The sequence below is a fragment of the Podarcis raffonei genome, chromosome 1, assembly GCF_027172205.1.
Source record: "Podarcis raffonei isolate rPodRaf1 chromosome 1, rPodRaf1.pri, whole genome shotgun sequence".
Classification (NCBI taxonomy): domain Eukaryota; kingdom Metazoa; phylum Chordata; class Lepidosauria; order Squamata; family Lacertidae; genus Podarcis; species Podarcis raffonei.
Window position 1 is genome coordinate 32,053,572 of NC_070602.1, and position 25,999 is coordinate 32,079,570.

Genomic DNA, 25,999 nt, shown 5'->3' on the forward strand with positions numbered 1-25,999 from the left:
CAGCTTCTATCCGTGGGCTGTTAGGCGGCTGAATGAAAAATAACAACAGGGCAACTGACTTTTGGGTTTGGTGGCTGTGCGTCAGTAAACGAGGGGAATTAAGACTAAGAGAGCTGAGTGGGGGGTGCTCATGTAATCTCACTGTATACAAGTTGTACAAGTGACAATAAAGTATTTCAAAATATTGCCCATATGTTGTCTTGGGAGGCTAAGGAACCAGGGAAATTGTGAATCTGAAATTCACGATTCCTCAGTATTCTAGAAATGCATTACCCACCTAGAGTTGTTTTGTAGTCCTCAATTCTAACTTTCTCTGCTGTTTAAAAACCGCATTATTTCTCTCTACAGTGTAGTCCAATGTACTCTTCTAGTAACCATGATCTTAAGAATGAACCTTCTTACATCTCTTAAAATGGAGGTCATGAGTGTAAGGTTAGTTTCACACCACCCAGAAAATGGCTTGTTACATATGCTACAATTAAAAGAAAAGCTTGGGAGATTTGTATCTCTCTCCTTCAAAATGTGTAATATTTTGTATCCTGAAATATTTCAGCTGTTGGAGATTGTTAAAATCTCAGCTGTGGCTGCTCCACACAGCCCATAAAATTTCACTTCATTCAATCCAGTCTGGGCACTTACCTCTACAACATAATCAGAAGTTCACCTCTTCAAGCTCCTCTTTTTAATTGTCTCCAATGAATTTCTGTGTTTTACAGGGGCCCTGCTGCCTCAAAAACTATATACAGTACACATGATTTACCTTAAGTTAAATCACCTCACATGGATGTGTTTATGTAAGACATAAGTTTTGTAAAGATTTCTTTTTATTCAGGTCTACTTTAGAAACTTGTGTACCATTGCTACACATTTTATTTTTAAAAAAGTTTATAAAAATACAGATATATATACACATACACATTAGTGTTCTTCATGCCTGTTCATTTGTGGAAAGGCTCTACCTTCCAGTAGAATCCCATCTTTAGAAAAAGGGGATGTTAAGCTATGCACCGCAAGATATTCTTACCTAGAGTTCACATTAAAAACACAAAATCAAGTATCATCTCTACTGTAGTTCTAGAACATGATCAATACTTTCATAAAAAGATATAATATTGTGGCTTTTTCTACTCATCGCTATAGATGCTAAACAGTATAGGGCACTTCTTTAATATAGCAAGAGCCTATTTTGTGTTGCATAATTCCTAGCTAGAGATGGAAACTCTTTAAACTTTTTGTCTTATATTGGTATCTGTAACCTGGAGTGTAATTGGGGGAAGCAAAACCCAGTTTCATTCATTTGTACAATTCTTATTTTGTGTATATGTTTCATAGATTTACATTTTCAGAATTTAACCACAGAATTCATTCTTATCCACAGTACAGCATTATAAGCTAGTTCTCTTCTTACTCCCCACCCCACCCCCACCCCCCGGCCAAAAAAAGGAAAGGAAAAAGGAAACCTGGTTCACAAATCAGCAGGTCTTCGACATTTCAGGCAACATTTGATACATAATTGATGCATTGGAGCCATTACCATGAATGGGACACAAAATACAAGTTAATTACAGAATGCAAACCATGATCTCTTCCATGACCTAAAAGAATTGTACTCTCAAATCTGGTCTTGCATAAAGTTTTTTTTTTTAAAAAATCCAATCTATCTATATATAGCAGTGTTCCTGGCATCCTAGAAAAATGAAGAAATACTGATAGATGGTAGGATGCATGCAGGTGTAAAGAATAAGCTCAAGTTGATAAATATTACTACTTCCAGTGACGATTATCTGAGCGGATCTGGATGGGAAAGGCAGTAAAAATAATACAAAAGGCAGAGGGATCAGAGGATGACAATGAATGGTGTTTCGCAGACACACAAGATCTAATACTTGAAGAGAGTATTGTCTGAGCATGTGCAAAGAGGGAGCCTGATCTACATTTCCTTTTTATCAAATATACATACAACATGCATTGCAGAGAATAAATCCTGAGGAGAACGTGTGACACGGATACCACAGCAAATTATTAGTTTAAAAGAAGGATCAATAATATCTGCATTTTTAAAAGATCCTAGGAGGGTCCAAAGGCTCTCAACCTCATCTACTTACAAGGGAGTAGAAAATTGTCAGTGCTTTGTATTACTGATAAAGGGTTTTTAAAAAACAGTCCAGTTTTTTGTAGCCTGGAAATAACAGCTACTTTGAATCCTCTTCTCTTCCTCTTGAGTGCTACACGCTGAAGTCCATGTTTCCCTTCCTCCCTGCCTGCCCAACAAAAGCCTTCAATGGAAGCATCGTCAGGGACTTTGCCAAGCCATCACTGCTTTCTTCAAGGAGCGGTTTCTCTGCAGGTGAAACAGATGCTCTTTATTGCCATCCACTCTGGGGAAGACTTGCCTGTAAGGAAAAGGGGGCTCCAGGTGTTCCTGGTGCAGGGGGATATGTAGTAAAACCATCTGGTTGGGATGCATAGTTCTCCAGAGCAGACGCAGTGTGTGCCTTTAAAACAAAACAAAACAAAACAAAACAAAACAAAACAAAACAAAACAGTATGTTTAAAAGAAGACCACAAGCAGGGCCCTTGCTCCTTTTAGTTTGTTTATATTTGCATACTTGGTTCTTAACCTATTTAGTTTATGCAAAATTTAGAATTTCTAAATAAGGATGATTACGGAAGATTGTTTTAAACTAATTTATTGGCAAACAAAACAATCTACATGTTTGAATAAATTTATTTTACATTTTCAGACTCTCACAACCCTGAAAACATAGATTTCATCGCCACTTATCTAGAATTTTAATTGAGTTGGATAGGTAGTTTTGCTATTAGCTGTCCTGCGCATGCGGTAAAGCAGGATATAAACGCTATGAAAGTAAATGAATGTTTCATGTGATGGATAAAACACACTGAGGCATAAATGACTGCAAGCATTACAGAGCTTGTAATAATCAGAGTTGTCACAAAATCGGTGTGTGTGTGTGTAATGCCACTTTCATTTTAATAGCATGCTTTATCCTCATGGTTATGGAAGAAACCTGATAGAAGTGGCTAGGTAACTACAAAAGGCTTAAAAGACATCTGGGTGAAATATTTGAGTCTAGGGACTAAGATTTTTGCAATAGTCCTTCTGACTCCACTCTACTAATATAAAATGAGCCCAGATTTTCCTTCCCTAGTTTCTATAATCTAGTACCAAGTTCTGGTCTAATCAGAATAAAGCATGCATATACATTTGCAGACATCTCCTTAACTGATTATCATTGTAGGCATTGGAAGCTTTAGCATGGAGTTCTTGCAGTTTCCTTGTCCTTTGTTACCAATGCATAAAGTGCCTACGTCTTCCTTTTATGTTCTGTATTTACCTGCAGTAATGCAGACTGTGCAGCTGCACTGTGCTGAAGTTCCTGCAGGGAAGACTGTGTAGCACTCTGGGCAAGTCCAGGGATACCAGGAAGAGAGAGGAGTCCAGGGAAAACTGTATTTCCAGGGGCCTGAAGCCCAGAAGTCAGGCTAAAAGAATCAGAGGTGGAACATGTTCAACTTCAGACACTGAGGCAACAGTTTAATATACAAAATTCCAAAGTGTTTTATAGTGATTAGATTCTATGCTATGATCATAAGGTCATATACAACTAAATAGTTGCATTAGTGCAAGGATTGGCACTAGCACAACAGGATGTTCCCTCCTCTTTCCCTGCACATCCCATGCTTTCCCCAAATCTGCTCTGGGGGGTTGGGCAAACCCTCAGAACCAATTTAGGGGGAGAAGAGGTAGGGAAGAACATCTGATTGTGCAAGGAGAAAGCCTTGCTCGAACTGAATGTTCACCTTAGCACTATGTGGAATATAACTCTTACAATTTAAATACCGTATGCACAAATTTGTGCGCCCAAGCACTGAACAGACCAGTTATCATTTTGCCAAGAGGGATTTTGCATGTGGAAATTGTTTTGCCAATGTCTGATATTTGGAATTTGATTACCTCAGGCAACAGATATGTGTAAAATACAGCCCAGTGCCATATTTGTTGGTTCTTACTTTAGGACTTCTCTCAAAGAACCTAGTACAAATTTAAGAGCCATATATCCTCTAGCAGGAAGACATTCAGTATTTATCAAGTTAGTAGGGTAGGTTTAAAGGAAATTACAAACTTATAGACGGGTCTCTGCCTGAGTTCAAAAATTTAGCCTGCAACACAGAGAGCTAAGAAACAGAGTATTCAAAACAAGTTATCAATACTTCATTATCTTTATGTTTAGAACTTCACAACCACCATTAAAGATAATCAACAATTTGCCAAAGAGACCCCCTGACCTCTTGGAGCAACAACGTACCCGGCCTGTGCAACCAGTGCAGAGTTGAAGTTTGAGCTAAAGGCCGAGGCAAACCCTGGCAGCACTGGAGCCGGAGATGGGGCTGTGGCAGCTGCCGGCAGTGGTGCAACTGCTGCTACTGTAGAAGATGCCTGGAGCCCAGGGAAAGAAGGGAGAGCAGGAGTGACAGAGGGAGTGTTAGAGACAGGGAAAGGAGGGAAGGATGAGCTGCATGAGCCTAGAGGTACTTGAGGAACAGAAAACAGCGAAGGGACGGCGCTGCACAAGTTAAGGGGGAATGGGGGAGCTGGAGCAGCCGCTGAAGCAATGAGGGTCGGGAGGGCACTGGTCGCAGAGCTCACATGGGGAGCAGGAATGCCTGATGTGGTCGTAGGTGGAATGGGTAAGAGAGACCCCGTTGGGGTAAGTGCTGGGTTGCCGGCAAAAGCAAAACTGCTGGCCAGTGAAGTGAATGGAGGAAGTGCGTTATATACTGGGGCTATAGGAGCAGATGAGCCATGCGGGGCGATGGAAGGAGAGCTGTTGAGAGAAGAGCCCAAGGAGGAGAGACTAGAGAGTGCTGGATTCAGGGAACTGCCTGGCAAGGAACTAGTGGAGGTATATACATGGCCAAGAGCTGACAAGCCTGAAGTGCTATGAGAAGGTCCGGAAGAATGGGGAGGGCCTTTGAAACCTGAAATGGTAGGGCTGGTGGGCTCAGTTTTGACCAGCGCAGGAATCGCTGTGGCAGCTGGTGCGGATGAGGCCTGCTGTTCGGGATTAGCAGGACTTGGGCAATGGGCGTGAGCAGCTGAGGAAACACAACTGATGGGCATAATGGAGGACGGCCCTGCGATTAAAGGGGACTGCGTTGGGGGCGTTGCGCTATTGTTAACCCCAGGCTGAGATGGAAGCCCTGGGAAAATGGACAGCCCTGAAGTGGAAGGGTGCTGGAGGGCAGAGGTAGCAGTTGGAGTGTAACATTTGTTACCGGACGAAGAGGGGGCTTCAGAATTCTGGCTAGCAAGGCCAGACAGAGAGGCAAGCTCAGCCGTCACAGCCGAAGGCAGCCCAGCCGAATTCATTATTGAGCTATCGTTTACGGACAGGAATCCCTTCAAGACCGACAGGAGTGGGTTGGGCAAGTTAAGTGGGCACGGCAGGCTAGTGGCAGGAGAACCAGCGATGGCGGACGGAAGGGGACTAGCGATCCCTTGAGGAGTGGGTGTCAAGGACAAAGGAAGGCCAGCAAAAGCAGATGACAATGAATTAGGGTTATTAGCTGAGGCAGTGACAGATGCGGCGGAAAAGGGCAGGCTGGCAAATGGTGTAGAAGCAGATGCAAAAGCTTCGCTCGGGACAGGAGTGGCACATGGCGTGGAGAGCCCTTGCGGAGCTGCTGTGGCAGGCAGCACGGAAGCCAGCCCAGAAAAAGTTGAAGGGAGGGGAGCAGAGGTAGCACAATGAGCAGATGTGGCAGGAACACCAGGCAGCGAATGGGATTTGATGACAGTAGGGGTGGGAGTCGATGGCTGCGATGGGTGGACCGAAGAGATAACCTGCCCAGAGAAGGCAGGGAGGACAGGGGTGGACATGCTTATCCCTGGGATGGTTGGCAATGCAAGTGCCGACGAGTGGCTTATTGCCTTAACAGATGATGGGGTTGGGGCTGGAGTAGCAGCAGGGTTAGAACCATGAGGTGTAAAGAGATGATTCGTTTGTGTAGCAAAAGCTGGAAAGAAACAAAACCGGTAAGAATTCTTGGAAACTAGCAGAAATGTTTGTATTCAACATGAATGCATTGTAACACAGTTTACACAACAGCAAAATAAAAGATGCTACCACCATAATTTGCAAGAAGTAAAATGGTATGCAAAATGAGACACAAAACACTAGCTCATTTATCGTTCTTTGCATTGTTAAAGAATAACTGTAGGACAAGCAGATATAAATACCAGTTTGACTTTCATATTCCATGATCACTGTCAGTTTAACTATACGGTTGTTTTAAAAATTAATGCCCACCATTCATTTTTACCAAATATGATGTCCATTTTTCTCCTATGCATATAATAAATATTGGATAGGTTACCAGATGTGTTGCCAGACAACTAGAAAGCAGGACTAGTACTGAGAAATAAGCCCTGCCCTTTTGTACTAGCTTCATCAGAAGAGCAAAATTATTCACAGCACATTTTATTCTTGGTATCAGAAATAGCTGGATTTCAGCCTCTCTTAGTTTTAAAATTATGTTTAGCCATTTTTTTCCCTAAAAAATATTTTCAGAAATATAGGCAGAGTCTGCAAGGAGTTCTTATGTTTAGGAAGTCATCATGCCATAATATATATTGGCCCATCTTTCTCCTGCTATCCCAAGGACTGTCACCCAGCAATATATTGTCAGTGGTCCCTCATTTGTCTGTGTCTCCTGTTGCTGTACCTTCCAGTGTCTAGCTAGCCTTACATATCAGGACTAAAAGGAGGAATGCAAATGAGTACATTCATATACAACTTATTGATTTCCTTTGGGCCAGGGCTGGTGAACCTTTGGCCCTCCAGTTGTTGTGCATCAGCCCAGACAGCATGGCCAATGGTTAGGGATGATACGAGTTGTAGTCTAGTAGCATCTGGAGGGTCAAAGGTTCCCAAGACCTGCTGTAGGCATACAATATGCATTCTCTCTTACTTCAAAATCCTAGTTTTTCAGGACAAGGCTGGGGCAGACATAATACCACTCCTTATTAACTATTGTTAAGAAATTAGGAGGCACCCTTAGGGCATAGCTGTCAACTTTTCCCTTTTCTTGTGAGGAATCCTATTCGGGATAAGGGAATTTCCCTTTAAAAAAGGGAAACTTTGACAGCTATGCCTTAGGGACACTTGTGCCTCATTGAATCTCCTCCTCTCCCTGGAAATAGGTGTCCTCTCCACTTTCTGGGGTTAAGCAGAATATGTCAGGATAGCAATTTTTGAGGATGAATGGCAGCAAATTTAATCTGAACACACTTTTTCAAGCAAGTTTTGTGTTTCAATAAGAACAAAATGTGTGCTGTGAAGTGCTCTGGGATCATTTACATGACGGGCAGATTATAAATATTTTAAATAGATGTTTTAAACCTAATTTCAGTTACTAAATTCTACATAATACTATTGAAAGTAGAATCGCTTGCAGAAGGCACTCAAAAGTCCTAAGTGGTCATGCTACACTCACAACACTTGAGAAATTTGGGAGTTTTAACAGGAAAGGAAAAACAGTATTACATGAAAAAGCATAGTGGGGGTGAAGATAGGGAGCTGGCCATTAGTTCTGGGTAAAAGTGCTGCAGTAGTTGATAAGCAACTAGGTGATGAAACATACCTTTGACTAGTTCTGCTAAACAGGGAGAAAAAGCAAGCAACTTCTCTTTCTTTATAGCAATCTTACTAAGCAATTGCAGCCATTGCTGTCACCAATGCTTTCCAATTTTCCTGCAAGGCTATGTCAAAAACGTTTTACGTTAGTTGAAGTCTGCTTTGGTAGCATCAAAACTGCTGACATTCACTCTCTACTCTAGGCATGGAGACTCAATGTGCTCACTCATTTGGGGGGCGGGGGCTGTAAAAATGGAGACTTCAGTAGATTTGGCCTTATTTCAATTGTGTACCTTGTTACTTCTCTGCCAAAGATGACAATAGCAGACACTCGCTTCTTTGGCAGTAAGTGAAATGCTATAGTACAGGCTGCTGTTCAGGGAGCAAGGAGCAGGTTCCGCCCTCACTAACCTGATGTTCCAGAGGGGTTTTTTTTGCACTACATTGTATGTTGAACGGTTACCACTGACTTCTGAGATAGCATGCAAAGCAGCACTGTGCCCCAAGCTCATGAAAGACACGAGCTTCTACCACAGTAAAGGGCTTTGGGAATAACAAATGAAAGAGGAAGTAGCTTATATTACTGTCAGGAAGGTACATGTTTCATGCAAACTTTTCCCTACCCAATGTTTATTTCCTGTTAAACCAAAAGTGATTAAGTTGAAATGAGGAAAGGAGGGGAAGAAACTTGAAGTTCCTACCTAAATTAAATACAAGAAATTCAACTGGGTACTAGTAGCAGCATTTGATAAACAAATACTTTTCTTATGGGTCGAACTGCAAAAACCACCTCCTCCTCCCCCGCCCTCAAATATTGCAAAATGTTAACACAATACTGCTTTAGGGTCCAGGTTTATTGTCTGTTCCATTATGTATTTAGAATTCACTATTATCAATGAAGCTAAGTTCACTCACAGGGACCACCAAATTATACATAGAAACATAGGATCTGAAGTGCTTCCGTTGTAATTATTCAACAGTGCTCAAAACCAGATGATAGTAGATTTTAATTAAATATTATTGAATCAAAATTGAGCAAGTATAGACAATAGCAGTGAATTTTTTCACATGCCAAAGTTTTATGTATCTAACAATTCGGGCTAAAGAAGGTACTTAGTTTTTCTGTACCTCAGCATGACATATACTTATGAATTTAGTGCTGGTTTAGATACAGAATCAGAAAAAGAAATTCTAAGCAACTGGTTAAAAAAACCCAACACTCAGGAACACAGTAAATAGCTTACCTTAACATTTGCTGCTATTCAAATACAAATGGATATTTTTTTTTTAAAAAAAGCAGCATTCAGCAGAATTAATAATGTTTATCATCCTCACAAACACATGCTTTTTTAAGTTTCTACAGCTACAGCTTGTCTCTGCAAGTGGACAGCTTACCTTGGCTTTGGGAAGATTTTGTCTGATTGGAAAGCTCTTCATTTTCTACATAAAGAACATAATTAATGAGGTGAAAACAGAATTCTTTTGAGACTACCAAGCTGTTAAAAAAACAACTCCCTTTCATTGTTTTCATTTTAACAATCATCATGCCTTGAGAGATGGGAAGCCTTCCCCTCCACCCCAGGCCACTCCTCTCACTCCTGCCTACCTGTGACAAGCAGACTACAAATCCCATCAGCCCCAGCCAGCATAACCAATGGTCATGGATGATGGGAGCTGTGGTCCAACAACACTTGGAGGTTATTATAGTGGCTACCCCTGCTCAAGCCCATTCTGAAGGCAAACCTCTTCACACTTCCCACCCTGCAGAAACTATTACTGGGAGGGAGGGAGCCTGACAGTGACTTGCTAGTTTTCAAGAGCAGGCTTGCGGCCCAAGACATCGGCACAGACTCTCCCATCGATTCGTGGCAGTGGTGTGTAACCAAGACACACGGGGCTTTCGTAGGGTTCTTGCTTTACCTGTTCCTACATGACTAGAAGCATATGGTGGCGGAGCTGGCAAGCCTGGAGCTATGACATTGGCCAGTGGAACAAGACCAGCATTGTTGTAAGCACCTAAGTAAAAGAAAACAGAAGGCAAACAAAGATGGTGTAATGAAGATTCACAGGTCAACTCCAAACAGCATATCGGTTACTCAATACTTTACGGGCTGCCTTCTTCCATAAGTTCTTTCCTACCCTTGCTCCAGATATCACTGCCAATGAGATATGGTGGGCAGCTACCTGGAGCAGGCAAAAGGACACACTTCAGGAAACATCCTCTCAAGAGAGGTTCATCAGATCCCAACACTTTGTTGTTGTAAATGTCTGGCAGAGACACGGCTGTTCTGTAAGGCTTGTTCATTACTAAAATAACATAATGGGGTTAAGAAGCAATGTTTACCTCCATGGCTGATATATCTGATAATATTTTAAGTTGATACTCTATTTTTTTACTTCAGGTATGATGTGCTCTTACGTAAACCTTGAATTCACTTTGTGAAAGAAGGCAGTTGTTTTAAATAAATAAATATAGCAAGTTGTTTGAACGGTTGAAACTGCACGTGGAATATCACCGTACACTGAATTCTCAAGCAGTCACAGAATCCTGAGCTTTCAAAGCTAAACTAGTTAATTTAAAAGGTTACATCAATTCCCCACCCCCTGCAAAAAAATCCTGAGCTTTCAGTATTCCTTTAATAAGTATTTAATCAAGTATTCAGCTAAAATTCCCCACATTTAAGATTAGAAACTATGAAAAGGCAGGTATAAGGTGTCAAACACTAGCAGCAAAGTGGATTTCTGCTGTCCCACCCATGTGTCCAAACCCCTCAAGCAACTGCACCCCAATATTTCGGAAATCTCATTTTTCTTTCACTGCTCCTGATTTTTCAAAAAACAATATAATAATAATAATAATAATAATAATAATAATAATAATAATAATTATTATTATTATTATTATTATTATTATTATTTATACCCCGCCCATCTGGCTGGGCCTCCCCAGCCACTCTGGGCGGCTTCCATAGAAACCAAAAATACAGTAAAATACCACACGTTAAAAACTTCCCTGAACAGGGCTGCCTTAAGATGTCTTCTGAATGTCAGGTAGTTGTTTATCGCTTTGACATCTGCTGGAAGGGTGTTCCACAGGGCAGGCGCCACTACCGAGAAGGCCCTCTGCCTGGTTCCCTGTAGCTTTGCTTCTCGCAATGAGGGAACCACCAGAAGGCCCTCGGCGCTGGACCTCAGCGTCCGGGCAGAACGATGGGGGTGGAGACACTCCTTCAGGTATACTGGACTGAGGCCGTTTAGGGCTTTAAAGGTCAGCACCAACACTTTGAATTGTGCTCAGAAACGTACTGGGAGCCAATGTAGGTCTTTCAAGACCGGTATTATATGGTCTCGGCGGCCGCCCTCAGTCACCAGTCTAGCTGTCGCATTCTGGATTAGTTGTATTTTCTGAGTCACCTTCAAAGGTAGCCCCATGTAGAGCGTACTGTAGTAGTCCAAGCGGGAGATAACCAGAGCATGCACCACTCTGGCGAGACAGTCCGCAGGCCGATAGGGTCTCAGCCTACGTACCAGATGGAGCTGGTAAACAGCTGCCCTGGACACAGATTTGACCTGTGCCTCCATGGACAGCTGTGAGTCCAAAATGACTCCCAGGCTGCGCACCTGGTCCTTCAGGGGCACAGTTACCCCATTCAGGACCAGGGAATCCTCCACACCTGCCCGCCTCCTGTCGCCCAAAAACAGTACTTCTGTCTTGTCAGGATTCAACCTCAATCTGTTAGCCGCCATCCATCCTCCAACCGCCTCCAGACACTCACACAGGACCTTCACTGCCTTCACTGGTTCTGATTTAAAAGAGAGGTAGAGCTGGGTATCATCCGCATACTGATGAACACCCAGCCCAAACCTCCTGATGATCTCTCCCAGCGGCTGCATGTAAATGTTGAAAAGCATGGGGGAGAGGACAGAACCCTGAGGCACCCCACAAGTGAGAGCCCAGGGGTCTGAACACTCATCCCCCACCACCACTTTCTGAACACGGCCCAGGAGGAAGGAGCGGAACCACTGTATGACAGTGCCCCCAGCTCCCAGCCCCTCAAGACGGTCCAGAAGGATGTTATGGTCGATGGTATCAAACGCCGCTGAGAGATCCAGCAGAACTAGGAAACAGCTCTCACCTTTGTCCCTAGCCCGCCGGAGATCATCAACCAGTGCGACGAAGGCAGTTTCAGTCCCATGATGAGGCCTGAATCTCGACTGGAAGGGATCCAAATGGTCCGCTTCTTCCAGGCGTGCCTGGAGTTGTTCAGCAACCGCTCGCTCAATCACCTTGCCCAAGAATGGAAGATTTGAGACTGGGCGATAGTTGGCCATTGTGGCCGCATCTAAAGATGGTTTTTAAAGAAGCGGTTTAATAACCGCCTCTTTCAGCGGGTCTGGGAAGGCTCCCTCACGGAGGGAAGCATTCACCACCCTACGAAGCCCATCGCCCAGTCCTTCCCGGCTAGCTTTTATAAGCCAGGATGGGCAAGGATGCAGGAGACAGGTGGTTGGTTTCACTCGTCCAAGCAGCCTGTCCACATCCTCAGAGGTAACAGATTGGAATTGATCCCACTCAACTTGACTAGACAAAACTCTAGCACTCTTCCGCCCCGGCCCTGCTCCCACGGTGGAGTCTACTTCTTCCCGAATCTGAGCGATTTTATCTGCAAAAAACTTTGCAAAATCATTGCAGGAGAACATGTGGCCCGTACTGGGCCCCGATGTCGCAGGTGGTTCCGCTAAATTGTGAACCACCTGAAAAAGTCTCCTGCTGCTGTTTTCTGCAGATGCAATAGAGGCGGTGAAGAAATTCTTCTTCGCCATCGCTATCGCCACTTGGTAGGCTCGACGTTGAGCTCTAACCTGTGTCCGGTCAGATTCGGAATGAGTTATCCGCCACTGGCACTCTAGCCGTCTCAACGATTGTTTCATTGCCCTCAGATCTGTGGAAAACCACGGGGCTGTCCGGGCTCCATGCAATCGGAGAGGGCGCTTCGGAGCCAAACAGTCAATAGCCCTGGTTAACTCCACATTCCAGCGAGCCACCAGGGAATCAGCTGAAAGGCCATCAACATGGGATAAAGCATCCCCTACCACTCTCTGGAAACCATTTGGATCCATTAAGTGGCGGGGGCGGACCATCCGAATTGGTCCCACCTCCCTGCAGAGGGGATGGGTCGCAGAGAAGTCCAGTTGCACCAGGAAGTGATCTGACCATGGCACTTCTTTCGTTTCGCTTTTACTTAGTGTCAGATCACCAACATCCATAGAGGTAAACACCAGGTCCAAGGCATGTCCGCAGCTATGGGTTGGGCCAGACTTATTCAGGGACAGCCCCATGGAGGCCATGCTTTCCATGAAGTCCCGAGCGGCCCCTTGTAAGGTCGTGTCGGCATGGATGTTAAAATCCCCTAGGACGACCAAGCTAGGTGTCTCCAGGAGAACATCCGCCACAACCTGAAGCAGCTCGGGCAGGGAATCCTTGGTGCAGCGGGGAGGTCAGTACACCAAAAGGAATCCTGTACTGCCCCTATTGCCCAACTTCCAGAACATGCACTCGGAAAACTGGGTCTTCTCAATAGGACGCCTGGTGCAAACTAATGACTTCCTAAATATCACTGCAACCCCCCCCTCCCCGCCCACATGACCTGGGTTGCTGTGCGTAAGAGAAACCTGGTGGACAAGCAGCGGCAAGGACAGGCCCATCTGCTTCATCCAACCAAGTCTCTGTTACACATGCCAGGTCAAGTCCTCCATCCATGATCAAGTCATGGATGGCAGTGGTCTTATGAATCATTGACCTGGCATTGCACAGCAGCACTTTCAGGTCATGTGGGTATCCCTTGCTGATTCTAGTATCCATCCGGTCAGGACCAGACCCGGAGGCAGGAATAGTCCTCAGACAACGACTAAACCTGCCCCCTCTGTAATGACATGGTCTAGCCTTAGCGTAACTCCTCCTCCTACCCGTGATCACTGAGATCGGTTGTCCCAGTGCATCCCCCCCTGTGGAACATGCCCCAGCCATTTTGTGGGCTGGGGCCCACTCCCAGGCAGCCCTGACCCCTCCCCTTAAAAACAAAATAACACCTTAAACAAACAAACAAACAAAACCAATAAAGCAGTACAAACAAAAAACTGTAAAAATTACAAAAACATCAAAATCAAAAAAATTCCCCAAGCCCAACCAAACATCCATCCCACCCCCACCCCCCACATACAAAAAATCCAAAAGAATTTTTAAAAAACATTTTAAAAACACTTCTGTGCCCCTCCGGCAGTAACAGCAACTGTCCTAGTGAGGCCTGTCAGGCCCCGCCCTGGGCCAGGTTGTAAGTGGCAAGAGCAGGGCCCTCAGGCACTCACTCAGGGGAGTCCTCCTGGGCAGCAGGCAGCAAGCAGTCCTTGTGAGGCTTCAGGCCCCGCCCCAGGCCAGATGGTAAGTGGCAGGAAGGAGCAGGGCCCTCAGACACTCACACAGGAGAGTCCTCCTGGGCAGCAGGCAGCAAGCAGTCCTTGTGAGGCTTCAGGCCCCGCCCTGGGCCAGGTGGTAAGTGGCAAGAGCAGGGCCCTCAGGCACTCACTCAGGGGAGTCCTCCTGGGCAGCAGGCAGCAAGCAGTCCTTGTGAGGCTTCAGGCCCCGCCCCAGGGCCAGATGGTAAGTGGCAAGAGCAGGGCCCTCAGGCACTCACTCAGGGGAGTCCTCCTGGGCAGGAACTATTCTTTCAGTTTAATTACTCATTAAGAGTCAATAAAGTATGCATAAGGGATTGTTTTAGGGTGGGTAGGAAGCAGAAATGAGTAGGAGAATCAGCTCCAAGACTCGAAGGTATAGAATTATCTATGGAGAATTGTTTTGAGCTGCAAACATCACAACTGAAGGACATTAACAAGTTGGACAAAATTCAGAGGAGAGCTATGAAAGTCATTGAATTTTACTCCATCATGCAAATAGTGTAAACAGTAAGAGATCCGAAGCATATATTTAAGAAAATAACTGAGGGTATTGCCCATAGAGAATGTGAACATTCTTCCACAGTATAAAGGGGAAATGATCACAGAAAACAAACAGGAATGATGGGCTTACTTGGTGCAATGGTTGCATGTGGTCGACAAGGAGGGATAGGATAAGGAACAGGCTTGTGTGGATTGTATGTTGCTGGGGCCTAAACAAGAGGGACAAGAGTTTGTCAAAACTGAACATTTACACATTAATCTATTGCAAAGGCAACGGTAAATCCCCCCTCATTTTGTAGCAGAAATTATATATTGTTTTTTTCACTACTGAAATATTTCGAAGGGAGGTGGCATTTTGCTCAGTTCTCAAAATTCCAGCTGACCATTTTCACAGGCGTTCTTACTTGGTTTTGACTTCTGCATTGGAAGCCTACTACCTACACTGCAGTTTGCCTTTAACATGCCCCAATAACCAGTAATTGATATGACTTATCTGCCTTTAAACTCTGTGGTGGAAAACCTTCTCTCAGATACATTTGAGACTTCTTGAGTCACTACCCTTCTGCTATGAATAAAACAACTGAACTCATGAATTTCTGATCTTGCCAACTGTAGGGAAGAGCTGCACCTCAGCAACAGATCACATGCTTTGGATGCAAAAGGTCTAAGATTCAACTCTTTTTGCAATCTTCAGGTAGGACTGGGAAAGATTCCTGTCTGAAACTCTTGAGGGCCAGTACCAGTCACTGAAGACAGAACTGAACTAGATGGACCAGTAATCCAAGAAGTGTCTGCTATTTTTTTCCTGGAATGTCCACTTCTTCCACCACACAATTCAGGATGGTCCCCTAACCTCCAATGGAGCATTTTCAGGGAGCGACCAGGGAAGATGTAGTCAGCTTATGCTACTCTGTGATATTCGTTCAGCTGTGGATACAATGCACTATCACTGATTCTTCTCCTTCATTGCATTCAAACAGTATTTGGAAACTTATCTTTACCACCTCCTTTGCTCCGTCCTACTTTCTTAAAAAAACACCAAACTTTACATTGTAAGCACGCAGAAGTCATGCTTTTAAACTATTTTTATTACGGTCCCTTTTTGTTCTTCCACCATTTTCACCCTGCTGTTACTTCTCTCCCAAGTAACTCTCTTCTGTTTTCAACAACAGGAGCAACCCCAATAATGAAGCTTATAAAAATGTAATTTTGTAGACCTACTGGTTTGGATGGTCCAAGGATACGAGCTGCTATTCCTTTGCCTTCATTAGTGTAGTCTTCATTCTCCTTTTTGACAGGTGACCCCTGGAAAAAAGGAGGACCCACTATTAAAGACCAAGCTCTCTACTGTGTGGAAAGCAAATGCGGGTTACAGAAAGCAGAGGGGCATTTGTAAGAGACAGATTAGATAGATAGATAGATAGATAGATAGATAGATAGGATATTCCGTATTTTTTGCTCTATAAGACTCACTTTTTCCCTCCTAAAAAGTAAGGGGAAATGTGTGTGCGTCTTATGGAGCGAATGCAAGCTGCACAGCTATCCCAGAAGCCAGAACAGCAAGAGGGATTGCTGCTTTCGCTGCGCAGCGATCCCTCTTGCTGTTCTGGCTTCTGAGATTCAGAATATTTTTTTTCTTGTTTTCCTCCTCCAAAAACTAGGTGCGTCTTGTGGTCTGGTGCATCTTATAGAGCGAAAAATACGGTACTTAGAGTAGCTCTAACTGTCTATCACCCATTATCAGGAAAAAGTCCCCACTGAACCATGAAAGACAGCTTCACCAGAATAAATTAAGATTTTCTGTGACATTTAAGCAACTAAGGCTAGAATTCTATACATTCACTTAGAAGTAAACCCGCTGAATACAGTAGAACAGTTTCTGAGTAAACATGCTCTCAGAGTGAAGTTTCAGGCCACACGGTCTAAGGCCGTGTTTTCAACCAGGGTCCTGTGGAACCCTTAGGTTCCACAAACATCCCTCAGGGGGTCCACAAAACTTTACGATAAAAATGTTGATGCAACCTGGAGTACTCTGATCATGCAGGGTTCCAGGTTGCAAGGATGCCTTGGTACACACAGCTCAAAGTGCAACATCCCCATTCCCATAGCCACTTGCCCTTTAAGAAAGCAGACACAAGTGGGAGGTGCTACTGGTCATGCCCAATGCGGAGGGCATGGCACAGCTCCCCCTTTGCATGGTGGGAGAATACATGTGCAATTCTTCTCAAGAGAACTACTTTTGGAGTGATTTTTGGGTTTTCTGCTTTTAACAGGAACTGGATATTTTCTTCTTCAAAACCAATTATTCCAAGTAGAGTTTAGTTATTCCAAGTAGTATATACTTCTCTATAATGAGGCCTGTTTGTTGTTGTTGTTTTTTAACTAAAGAGAAACAAATTAGGAATTACGTTATCTTTTTAACAAAACGTTCTTTTTATTATTTGCCCAATACTGATGAAGACAGGCTTGCTGTTATTCTTTCACTTTTGTAGGCAATTTATTGTATCAATGCTACTTTTATATTCCACCACCAATCCCCCAAATGAAAATGACAAGTATATTCAGTAAGATCATACTGGGAAAATTCCATTTATGCGGCTGGGCTTTCCTTTTGGGTAAGGGTTTCCTGGAATCATGCCACAGGAAGATATCATAGCGTGAGGTGCTTTGCACCCTGCTTTGGAAGCCTGCAATATAAACAAAACAAAGGGCAGCATTAGATTCCAACACAACTATATTGAGTGGTGGCAAAATACACAAGAATGGGTGTAAAGGTCAAGCTATCAGATTCCAAGGGTATCATGAACATTTCAGTATAGCCCAGACGGCTTGTTCTCGCAAGCCACTGCCTCTTCATTCCCCTTCTCTAAGGCCTGATAATTCCCTTAGAGCAGAGCTGGGTGATGGTGGCCCAGTGGACATACCCCAGTGGAACATCTTTTGGAACCAGGGACTCGGATTAGCATAATCCTTAGGTGGAAATCCTGCACTAAGCATGGGCCTTTGCCCTGGGGGAAAGGTCATGTGGTGCAGCAATTTCATATTAGGGATTTTGAAGAGATGTTCTGCGACGCTCTGGAGACACCTTAAGCTTTTTGCAGCTGTTTGCTTTGAATTATCTCAAACATGAGAATTTATCATTTGACTTTCCTATTATTACAGCAATGTATTGCGTTCCAGATTATAATAGGCTGTGTTTGTGACTGGGTAAGTCATAAACTTGGCCCAAAGGTTCAATTCCTACTGATCAAGGGACCAGTCAATGAAATGCCTCATAGAGCTACCTCATACTTGTTTGTGCAACTGAAGTAGTGCATCTTTTAAAATCCACAGAAAGATCTAAAACAAAGAACCACAGCCCCATAGTGGCAGCAGAGCACACTGACAATAAAAAGGGCAAATTATACATTCAAGGGAGAATGCAAAACTTGCAGAGAAAGTCTCCATTTCTCCATAGACTCAATCTCTTTGTATTGAGAAGATACATACAATATCACGCAATGCCCTGAAAACCTCCAAAACCATGCATTTTGTCCCTATGCACTTCAAAGTTTTCATGAATGCAGCCGTGAGGTAATACCTGTTCAAGAATTCTCCTGCATCTCTTCTTCTCAGACATGCTAGTTCTGAAGAGATCTTCAATAAGGCGGTAATTCTGAGCATCAATAATATTGCTATAAAACAAAGCACTATGTTTAGAAATTGTTAGTGGCTCTCATGCATACAGTCATAGTATTTATCAGAGCTTGTTGTGCTACTTAATATTCCACAGCAGCATAATCATAACAACAAAGCTAATTTGAACATAAAGGAGATGGACCAGTACTATACAAATATATACACACACACAAACAAGCTATCAGTGCAAGAAAATACCCTCCCCCCCAGTCACAGCCCATGAGGTCAAGGATCTTAACCATTCAAGCCTCCATCAAACCAAAACACCAAGAGAACATATGTTAGTACTAACGGTAACAGTCTGCATGGAATGCTAATCAACAGCCAATACTTACGAAGCCAACAGTTCTAGTGCAATAAGCTTGTCTTTGCTAAAAGTGAAGCAGTTCAGGATGTTAACCACTTTTGCTGCAGAAACAGCTACCATTTTCTAGAAAGAAAAGAAAAGAAAGTTTCAGCAATCCCTATCCACGTACATTAGCTGCAGGCTCACATGTCCGCATTAAGGGTTGGGGTTTTTTTACAATCAAGTGGTATACAGATTGTATGAAGAAGAAAAAAGATCATCGAGTTTTTGGCAACCAACAATTGGATCAGAGTGCACAGACTAATCAAAGGTAACTGATGTGGTGCCCATCCTGATGTTGCGCTGCAACTCCCACCACTCCCAGCCTGCATAAGCAATGATCAGGGATGACTGGAACTGTAGCCTCCAGATGATGGACTAAATGCTGGCTACCTGGGTACAGACTAATGCTTCAACAGCTTGTCGAACAAGGCTTTTGTTCATAATGACAGCATGAAAAGGCAGTAGAGAATCTGAAAGTCACCTAGGTCTAACCACTACACTGTAGCAGAATAGACAATTTACAAGTATAATGTTATTTCCAACTGTAGACCCACAGCCCATATAAGCTATTACCAGACTGTACATGAGATCACAACAAAGGCTGCATCGCTTGGGCAACAGGACTTCCCCTTCCTCCCCACTGCGTATCCCATTCTCTGCCAAATTTTTCCACTTGCCTGCAACTCCCTCACTCCTCTCAAATCCAGAGAAGTTGGCAGACACAGCGGGGAGGTGCGGAAGGGAAAACACTCTGGATACAAGCCACAGTATTTGAAACATTCAATATTGACCGAGCTAGTCTTTACAAAGAAGGGAGAATAGGATGGAATACGCAGCATTGGCTGAACAGGGGGGCTAAACGGCCCCCCAAAAAGTGAGCATGTCAGAATCATGCACAATCAGGATTTGAAGTCATCTTTAAGGACTGTGGTGATAAAACGAGTGAGCAGTCCAATCCAAACCTGCTGCTGGAAACCAAGTAAATGCTACTATGGCTATAAGACCAGAGAAATGCAATTCAACAAAATCTACTGCTTCAATGAAAAAACTTACATGTTGCAATGCCTTCATTGCTTTCAACTGTGGTTCAGCCCAAGAAAAGTACCTCAGTAATTCAACAATCTGCAACGAAAGAAATCCGACAGTTCATCACTCATGTAAAAACTGTCACTGAACAAATGCACACATTTGTACATCACTTGTAGCTACAAGTAAAAAGGTTTTCTCAGAAACTTTTGTAGAATGGTTTTTGTTGATTCTTTAATAGCTGTGAACCAGTTTGACAAAATTTAAATCTAAAATAGTACCAATTAAACATTTTTAGAAACAGAATTTCAAAGTTATCCAAATCTTGAATCTGTTTAATAAGCTATTTTTTTGTAATTGAAATCTGAATGCAGATGCAGCTACATTCATGGCAGCATCTACCTTGTTGTGAGGCCGTACTTCTCAAACAGTGGACCTCAGATGCTACAGCCTGCCCAATGCTTCTTCGCTTGTCTGCCTATCCTGTCCCCTAGCTATCCCACAGCCTTTTGGTTGGACCAGTGCCAGCATCAGTGACTCCTTGCATATTGCAAGGTGGCTGGGAGACAAACATTTTGGGCAGTTGGGGGGGCAGGAGGCGGAGGAAAAGAAGATCTCCATCCTCTGAGGGAAAAGGGCTAGAGGAGTTATGGAAGGAAATCAGAAAGTGAGACATTTATTAATTCTTATTATTAATAATAAACTGAAAATAGAAAGAAAGGGGAGAATAGAAGAAAGCTGTAACAGCAGGAAGCAGTGAATCTAACAGGAACATTTAGGAATAATGAACGAAATTGTCAGTTAGGAGGGAATAAGGTACAAACGTAAAAGGAGAAGAAATTACAGAAAATGAGTAAAGATCTTTTAAGAGGCATTGGGGGGGGGAATATGAAAGAAAAAGACTTCTCCATTTAGAGTCTCTGAATTGGCAGATTCTACCTAAAACTTCACGGTACTGTGACTTGAGGAAAGCTGATCATCTGAGCTCCTTGATGAAAAGAAAACTGTGGTAAAGAATTTAGCAATTTCCATAGGTGGATTAGATAACTGTAGAAACCACCAAAGTCAGTAACTGACAGCTGCTCAGAAACTGACTCCATCTTGTGACTGGCTCTGCCCTGCACCACCATTTTGTGACTGGTGGACTTCAGTGATTTCCAGCTGTCTCAAGTGGGCATTGTGGGTACAGAGTCTGAGAACCCCTGGTGTAAGGATCCGGTCCCACTACTGGAGCATAAAATTCACCCATACTCAGCAGAGCACATAATCAGGCTTCATAAATATACTATTTTCTTGCTTCACAGGATAGGGCCCTAAATTGGAGGGGGAAACTCAACATTTACACTCTTCTCACTCTGCCAAGCTGATCGGAAAAACAAGGCACCTTTAGCAGAATTATTCATGCTGCAGCACAGAGATCAGGAAGCTCCAATTGTTGTTCAGCTCCCAACACCCAAGAGTTCCATCCAGCATGGCCAACTACCAAAGACGAAGGGAGTTGCAATCTAACAACACTTGAAGAGCCCCTGCTGTAGTGACAGTTGCCTTGTCATACTTTCCAGAGCTTTGCACAACTTATTTGTTCTTCAGCATTACCTGTTCGCTAGAAAAGTATCCATGTACATATTCAATAGCTTTCAATTTGTATTCCATCAACACAGCCTATGAAACACAAAAAAACCATAGGTTAGTTTGCAAAACTATAGTAATGAAGGCGTAAAACTATCGGAAATCAAGAGCATATAGCAAGGGAGGCGCACTTTAGGCCCAGGCCTTCTCTGTACCTTCCTTAGATACTTCTGCCTGGCTGGAATGTGTACTTAAACTTTGATAATGCCTTTGGCTTCCCTAGATTACATTGTGTGTGTGTAAACCTTTTATGTTTGCATGGCTTAAATGTAACCCAGTGCACAAAATAAGAATCAAGTCAGTTGCTCTGTGCACTTCCCCCCTCCCCACACTTCCACCCAGTTTTGTCTCTGGCCCCGCCCACCAGAAGTACGTGGTGCCTGGAGGTTTGACCATAAGAAAATGGAAAAGGTATTCATTCCTGCTAAAGATTCTGCAATGCTACCATACTTAGTATGAAATAAGTCCTATCAAAAATGAGGCTTCTGTTTCACTAAAGTATCTTTAGAAACAACACTGGCCCTGCTCAAAGTAGGCCTACTGAAGTTAATGGACATGACTATCTTAGGTTCATTAATTTCAAGTGTTCTACTCAGAGTAGGGCTTTGTTGAGTAACAAAATGTAAGGGAAACCAAAGGAGTGGTGTGTGTGTGAAGCCACATAATGACCAATGGGTTCTTGTTAAAATCCTGGGTTTTATTACTGGTTTTATAAGAAGGCACATTATATGCCATTTAAATGTTATATGTTAAAGACAACTCCTGTAACAGAATATAGAAGACTTATTTGCACAATATTAAGTTTCTTCCCTAGACTAATGTTTTTACATTTTTTACAGCTGAGCTGTTCTGTTATATTGGTTTAATCACTAATTACCTTTCTAATTTCATCAAGCACCATCTCAAATGCTTTTTTATCCATCTTGCTTTCTTCAAGATGTAACCCTTTGTCAGTTCCAGACACTCTTTATTGCAGAATTGCCTTCTGTTGAAAAAACACAAATAAAATAAAATGTGAATTCCTGCCCACACTGTGCACCTCACTAATCATGAAGTTCATCACTAAGTCTAGAATGGGGAATTGTTAACATTGAGAGAGCCTCAACTTCTGAAATATCTGCATCAAAGGTAATTCCAAAACTCTTTATTCATTCTCTCATTGAAGCCATATTTACTAGCCCCAATGTGGAAAAATGGCATGTTACTGTCCTCAAGCTCAAGGTAATACTTAATGTCCTCAAACAGTTACGAAATGAGCAGCCTTCCATCATAAAAGAACTTACCCAAGCCTTCTCAAATGTAACAGCAGTTCCTTTGAACTCACTCAGATGCACAACACAGAATCTGCATGATGCTGATTGGCAGCAAGAAGGCCAGCAGCTATATTTTATTTATTTTAACATTACTGCACTGCCAATGTCGCTCCATGGAGCCCTCAGGACATCCATTTCTAGGTAGAATCCAAAAGACAGAAAAAACAGAACTCAGTAGAGGCTAACACCTCCTAAAGGAAGTTTATTTAATATGCTGAGCATTCTTGCGACATGTCGTGTTGTCAAATGCTGTGACATACTATCCAACTTTCCATAAAACAGATCTACATTTAAGCCTCTCTCTTAGTAAATTCTGGACCTTTAAAGGCAAGCAATTAGGACATGTGAATAAAACATATTTTCTAGTATTTTAAAAGAAATCCTGAATTCTAGAGAACAGTTTCAAAGAGTACTATAACTTGGACCCAAAAGGGTCTTACATGTGCAGAATGATGCTTCTCTTGATACAAGGGAAGCTGCCGCCAAATTCTGTGAGTACCCTGAGCCCCACCCACTTTTTGCCATTTCATAAGGTTCTTGAACCCTTAGGAGCTTTTTGGTGTTGCAGGGAGCAATACCTATGAAAGCCCCGTTGTGCAAGTGAGGGTTTCCTCACACTTCTTTGGATCCAACCTGAAACATTTCCCCCCCAAAATCCTCTATTTGTCTCTTTTTTAAAAAAGGAAAGCATAGATCTAGGGTGCTCATATTTATGGAATTTTGTATCCAACCAGTGGTAAAGATAAGGCATTTGACATTATGTTATAATGTAGCTAGGGCACATAGCTAAACCATTTCTTCTGTTAAAAGTTTTACCTACAGCCCAATCCAAAAATGGCTCCGATCGAAGCCCATGGAATTTATTACTAAGTAATCACAGAACTCCAGTCTCATAACACAATTCTGTCTATGCAAAAGTACCATAAGTCCCAATTCAATGAGGCTTACATCCAGGCAAACAGAGCTTTGGTATATCTTGTGATCGCTGGTAAAGGCTGAAAACCTTATCACCTTCAATCCCTCCCAGCTTACCAAGGCTTGATGCCCTTCCACAATGCCCCACTTATCTCTGTAACTGGGCTGAGTAACTGAAGAGGGATCATGTGCAGCTCTCCACATCCCCTGCAATGTCTCATTAGAGATATGGGTGACCATCCTCAACACTGGGGGTGGGGTTTCCCCTGACACTCCAGAGATGTTTTGTGGCACGCTGAACAGGGTTGAGGACATCCTTGCTGAAGTCCATGCTTGTGCAGCAGTGTTTGTATAAAATAACATGCAATTTTCTCTTTGCTTTGTGTACTGAACGCACAAATTGTTTTTATCATATTTGAATGGAATTCTACAAAGCCAATGGTGATATTCAAAACTCCTGAGGCTAATGTAGAGTGTGGGTCATCAATATCCAGACATCCAGGGAGTAAGTAAAATCTGCCCATTCTGCTACTTCAATCTCCTCCCTCACGACTTTACACTTTCTTCTATCATCATAAACACAACATCCAATCTGTTCCAGCATGATACTCATTGCAGCCCAGTTTGATTCAACCATTCTCACAAAACCATTTCAGAATTCCACCTCCAAAATAACTGACACATCCAAACACAACCAGGAGTGAACACACACTAGTATAACCTGAGCCACTCTGTGGGCAAATCACCAAGCTTCTTTGGCACACCTGCTTCAAGTGATCGTCTCTGTGATGAACTACTAACTGATACTGCCTGGCAGAATCCTCCAATGCTTCTTTCCGTAGGGCAAGGATGGGAAACCTGTTATCCTCCAGCTTCATGTTCCATCAGCAGCAGCCAGCAAAGGCAACAACCAGAAACAAGACCAGTCCTAGTCCTACTATTTCCAGGGGTCCAGAAGTTCCCCATATGCGATACAGAAGTCCCTCTGATGACCTAAATGAAAAATTGCCCTCGTCACCAGCCCAGCACCAACAGCTTCTGCATTGTGGGCTTTAAACAGACGGTTATGCTAAAGGTTGCCATTCAGGGCACAGGGCCTCCCCTCAGTCCAGGGGGACTTGCTTTCGAATAAACCTGAACAAAACCTCGTGCTCACACACGTATCGCGTTTGCTGTGACTTGAATCCCGCTGAGTTCAACGGGGTTGAACTCCATCCCGAGGGAGCTCGCACGACGGGTTCCGGATTAACCAAGAACTCGAAGGGCGACCCTGGTCACGCTTACTCGGCACGAAGTCCCATTGGACTTAGCGGCGTTTACCCCCGGGAAACACGTGCTTCAGGGCTGCAGCTCTGACCAAGGGAAGCGGCTCCGGGAGTCCGCGCCCCGCGTCGCTTCAAGGCTGCAGCACCCGAAGCCGGCGGCGCAGGCAGGCCCGAAGCCCTCCTCGCCAATTAGGGACGGCTCGGGGCCGCTTCCAGCCCCGCCTTCCCCGCACCCCTCCAGCCGGTGCTCGGCTTACCATCCGCGGCGGCCCGGCAGGCAGGCGAGGAGCGGCCCCTGGCCGGCGTCAAGGCAACCCGCGCGCAACCCCCAGCCGCCCCCACCGCGCGGAGCCAAACTTCGCGACTCGTCGCCTCCTGATGTCATCACCAACCAGGCACCGCCATAAGAGGCCTTCCTCCCGCCCCTCCGTTCGGAGTGGATGCCGGGAAGGAGGAGACGCACCTGCTCCTGGAGTCAGCCCCGCCCACCCCTTTCCCTCAGGAGGCTATTAAGAGGCCGGCCGCGTGTTATGAGGACTCAGAGCTCTGTGCTCAGCGAGGCTTATGGGCTCCCTGGGGGCAATGTTAGAAACTGAGATAGGAAAACTAGGAGCTCAATGGCACCTTAAACCTAAGTTATGGGCGCAACAACGGAATGGCTAGGCGCGCTTTTTTATAACAAGAACACAAAGTTGAAAATGAATGTACTGCAGCTAAAATATGAGATTCATTTTTCACATGGTCTAGTAGTCCATGGGTAGGCAAACTAAGGCCCCGGGGCCGGATCCGGACCAATTGCCTTCTAAATCTGGCGCGCGGATGGTCCAGGAATCATTGTGTTTTTTCATTAGTAGAATGTGTGCTTTTATTTAAAATGCATCTCTGGGTTATTTGTGGGGCTTGCCTGGTGTTTTTACATGAGTAGAATGTGTGCTTTTATTTAAAATGCATCTCTGGGTTATTTGTGAGGCATAGGGATTTGTTCATTCCCTCACCCCCAAATATAGTCCGGCCCCCCACAAAGTCTGAGGGACAGTGGGCCAGCCCCTGCTGAAAAAGTTTGCTGACTCCTGGTCTAGCCCTTCCCCTGCCCAAACCCCTCATATTCTTAAGAGGGTCTCTTCTCCAGTCTTCAGAGAGCAGCTGAAGTGGGGAGGCAGAAAAAGGTACTCCTTTCCTTCCACTTTGCAATTTTGAATCTGAAAT

The 25,999-nt window shown here is 43.9% G+C and overlaps 1 protein-coding gene across 2 annotated transcripts; it reads right to left on the minus strand.

Annotated features, from left to right (window-relative positions):
• Window positions 1–835: 835 nt before the first annotated feature.
• On the minus strand, window positions 836–25,219 carry PROSER1 (proline and serine rich 1). 2 transcript variants are annotated; one of them, XM_053379908.1, is made up of 15 exons: window positions 25,051–25,219; window positions 22,584–22,750; window positions 22,178–22,285; window positions 21,268–21,333; window positions 19,699–19,767; window positions 18,632–18,726; window positions 18,199–18,292; window positions 17,195–17,305; window positions 15,840–15,923; window positions 14,749–14,827; window positions 9,582–9,677; window positions 9,057–9,101; window positions 4,332–6,042; window positions 3,360–3,507; window positions 836–2,495 (listed from the first exon to the last, which is right to left on the minus strand). In XM_053379908.1, the coding sequence occupies exons 3-15, from the start codon at window positions 22,220–22,222 to the stop codon at window positions 2,364–2,366; spliced, it is 2,775 nt and encodes a 924-aa protein (XP_053235883.1). In that variant the 5' UTR covers window positions 22,223–22,285; window positions 22,584–22,750; window positions 25,051–25,219; the 3' UTR covers window positions 836–2,363. The 2 variants fall into 2 exon arrangements, with proteins under 2 accessions (XP_053235883.1, XP_053235891.1); XM_053379916.1 differs by lacking the exon at window positions 22,584–22,750.
• Between the last annotated feature and the right edge of the window lie 780 nt (window positions 25,220–25,999).